This window comes from Cajanus cajan, chromosome 9, assembly GCF_000230855.2.
Source record: "Cajanus cajan strain Asha chromosome 9, NIPB_CcT2T_4, whole genome shotgun sequence".
Classification (NCBI taxonomy): Eukaryota; Viridiplantae; Streptophyta; class Magnoliopsida; order Fabales; family Fabaceae; genus Cajanus; species Cajanus cajan.
The window spans coordinates 49,307,124-49,310,529 of NC_138525.1; the positions used below are offsets into that span (position 1 = coordinate 49,307,124).

At 30.6% G+C, this 3,406-nt stretch overlaps 1 protein-coding gene across 1 annotated transcript in view; it reads right to left on the reverse strand.

The window, feature by feature from the left end:
* Positions 1-1,086: 1,086 nt before the first annotated feature.
* Positions 1,087-3,406, reverse strand: part of LOC109806834 (uncharacterized) — a 4,294-nt gene continuing 1,974 nt past the window's right edge. Inside the window, exons 2-5 of the mRNA XM_020369358.3 lie at positions 3,093-3,145; positions 2,202-2,368; positions 1,957-2,108; positions 1,087-1,703 (exon numbers count right to left, since the gene is read on the reverse strand). Coding sequence (XP_020224947.2) covers positions 1,306-1,703; positions 1,957-2,108; positions 2,202-2,368; positions 3,093-3,145 — 770 coding nt within the window. The 3' untranslated portion in view covers positions 1,087-1,305. The remainder of the gene's footprint in view (positions 1,704-1,956; positions 2,109-2,201; positions 2,369-3,092; positions 3,146-3,406) is intronic.

Sequence of the window (3,406 nt, forward strand, 5' to 3'; positions counted from 1 at the left end):
AAAATATCATATTAAATTCGGTTGATATTGCATAACTGTCTTAATTAGTCACTTTTAAATATGTTATTAGTGACCTAAGAAACTAAAACAAGATTTTTAAAAATTACAGGGACTAAAAACAACAATTTTAAATTTGAGGGACTAAAAACAAATTTGTCTTAAATTTGAGAGAGTAAAAACATATTTAAGCCTAATTTTTATTTCTATTATTATACCTTTCATTTTGTTCTTCATATTATTTTGATTTAAAGTCAATTTTAATAATTTCATATCATTTAAAATCTAGTTTTTATTGACTATAACATATTAAAAATATTTATAAAGATATTTTTACTTTCTCATAATAAATTATCAAACACACATTAAAAAGATGTACTAATCATCATTAAAAATATTGTATTTATAATATAAATAAATATATTGTTATAAAATAAAAATTATGAACTTATTTATATATTAACTAATCTTTCAAGCTAATAAATTAAATAAAAATATATATTTTTGAAAAATAAAAATATTTTATAAAAAAAACTAGAGTCGAGAATTTGGTTAACAAATTAACCAATTTCTCAATGCATAAATGAAAAATAGTTGTAAAACTTAAGTGAAAAATTGGTTAATAAAAGACAAAATTCTCAACTTAAATAATAATCGTAACATCTTAATAAATATGTTTCAGAGTATAATGTTTTAGTAAATTTATATTTTTATTTAAATAAAAAAGTCTCCGAAGTAATGCTTCCTGTCAATTTTTGGCTTAGATATCATACTAGTCAACATAACATAACTCTTTTTTTTTTTGAAAAATTAGTTAAAATTTTATGATGTTCATATAGATAAATTTAGTAAGGCATGTTTTACTTCATAAATCAATTTAAAAAGTATTTAAAATTGTGTCCCTGATAGAAAATAATCGTTGCATCAAGAGAATAACCAAGTAAATAACCATAATGAATTTTTAAAAGATAAGAAAGAAAGGACCGGAACAAATTTTTCTAAGATAAAAGCTCCAAAAGTATATGTTGGCATTTAAATATATATATATATATATATATATTCCAACTAATATTAAATAGAGGACCCGTGTTGAACGAATTTCCAAATATATATACTTTAACCGAAGGTTTCTGGGCCCAGAGTTTTTAAATTCCTAGTACCAAAAAGTGACAATATCGATGTTCATAAAAAATTATTAGTCCAACGTCCTAATACAGTTTCATCTACCATATATCATATTGCTCCATTATTTTCGGAGCTTAGTTAAACCTAAATATCCAATACACCTTGCTCCTACCATCCAAAGCATCATTGTTGCCTGAATATAAAAGAGTTTTCTCTGACTGAATTCTCATGAAATTGACATCTCATGTACTTTAGCTGTGTTTTAGTGTCATCCTCAATCCCTTCTTTGCGTTTTCTTGTCCCATGAATAACTGTTCTCAGACTATCAGCAGCAGGCGAATTTACGGTGTCCACAGTATCAAGCATCTCTACGTCACAATCAAGTTTATCTGCTCCATCTTCTCCATTTCTAGAATTCAATAAGAGATTCTTATCCAGATTGTTAAAGAAATGTTTGATCACTGGAAACAAGCACTCGGTTCTTGAAGTGAAAAAGTTAGCTTTGAACATGAAGTTTATCTGCTTGGCAGTTTCACTAGCAAATACAGCAAATCCTTGTTCCTGAACAACTAGAAGCCACTCTGAAAATGAAATCATTAGCTATCAGATACAAAAGAAACAAAAAAGAGAAACATCAAACAAAAGAGAATACATAAAAGGGTTGCTTGTTTAAGTTAACAATCCGAATTCAATCACACTGACAAAGTTTGAAATTGAGTGCAGCCTTATTCCGTTATTCGTCATCTGTACACTTTGCTGAACTTTTTAAACATAACAGTCTCTTCATGGTACAAAGAGACGCAAAAAAATTGCATGAGGAAATTATGAACTCACTTATAAGAGCTATGGGAGTGGAAACATTTGGCCTGCTGATATTTCTGCCTACGCAATTTTGATTAGTAACCCAGTTGATCAATTGAATGGGTATGCATGATCTACAGAAGGCATTTATAAAAGACATAGCTTTCCCCTGATCACCTTTTTCCCTGTGACCAACGAGATTATGAGACTTGTCAGGTGAAACATTCAAGAAACCCCTTCATCCATCACATCACAGCTACAATAGTCTTTTCTCATACCTAGCAGACTGTACAGCCAACTCAGCCACAAACAACCATGTTATAGCAACATCTTTCAAGCTGTTGGCATATAGCGAAAATTCTGCTTGAGGATTAATGAACGAATGCTCTATCGTCATCACAGAATTGTACAGGACTTCTTTTAAAAGAAGTTCATTTTCAGAACCCTATATAGTAAAACAGACGGTCAGTAGTTGAACGTAACAGTAAAAATCTGAAACAAGTAATACATCATACACTTATTGAAGGGAAAGGGAATAAAGTCATTCCATAGAACTAGGAGCTGAAATTACCAACAGAAGAAGAGTGCCCAGTATTGGATTCAATGACCGTGAAGATTATGGCAATGAATAATTAATGTAGCTAACGAAGCAGTAACCCTTTTCAAAAACAATATACAGAAAATCACAACTACGGAAACATTCATGAATAATTAGTTAAGTAAATCATTTTACTGGAAACGTTAATAGTAAGTTTTATAATTCCAAAATATAAAACATAATTTTTCCAACAATAATCAATACTTCAAATCCTAGTCTCACATCAATTGTCATATAAAGAATAAAACTTGAGCATTCAAAAATATGTTTTGCATGCCAATAAAAACTAAAAATTGCCCTTTGGATCTTAATTGCATGCTAACCTGAGTAACCTCTATAGATGGCAGTGACGTCAAGACTCAAGACATGACTAGCCTCCATTAAACATAAGCCAGGCGGGCCAAGTGGGCTTGTAGTTATTTGAAGTTAGTCATTTTAAGAAAAAAGGTGCTTTGCCTAAAGCCCTTAATTTCAAAATTCCAAATTATAAGGTGCTTTGCCTAAAGCCCTTAATTTCAAATTTCCAAATTATGATTAAGGAAAAGTAGAGCAAAAAAGACATGGTACTGACCAGTAGAGAGGTCACTGGTAAAACTGGCTCCAACATCGTCCTGAAAAGGGTATCTGAATGGAAGGAAGGATTCGACCAATCAGCAATCAGGAAGTACAAACATGAAAACTGTAATGAGGTCCCCCCAGAAAGCACAAGGATTGGACCAATGTCAAGCTGAGAAATAAACAAATAAGGGTAAAAGAGGGATCGGACTAAGAAAACTAACAGACAGTGATATATAGTCATCTGATTAGTTTGGTTATAGGAGAAAATTCTGAACGAACCATTCATCCAACAAAAAACCAACCTGGGTATTAGAATATGCCAATACA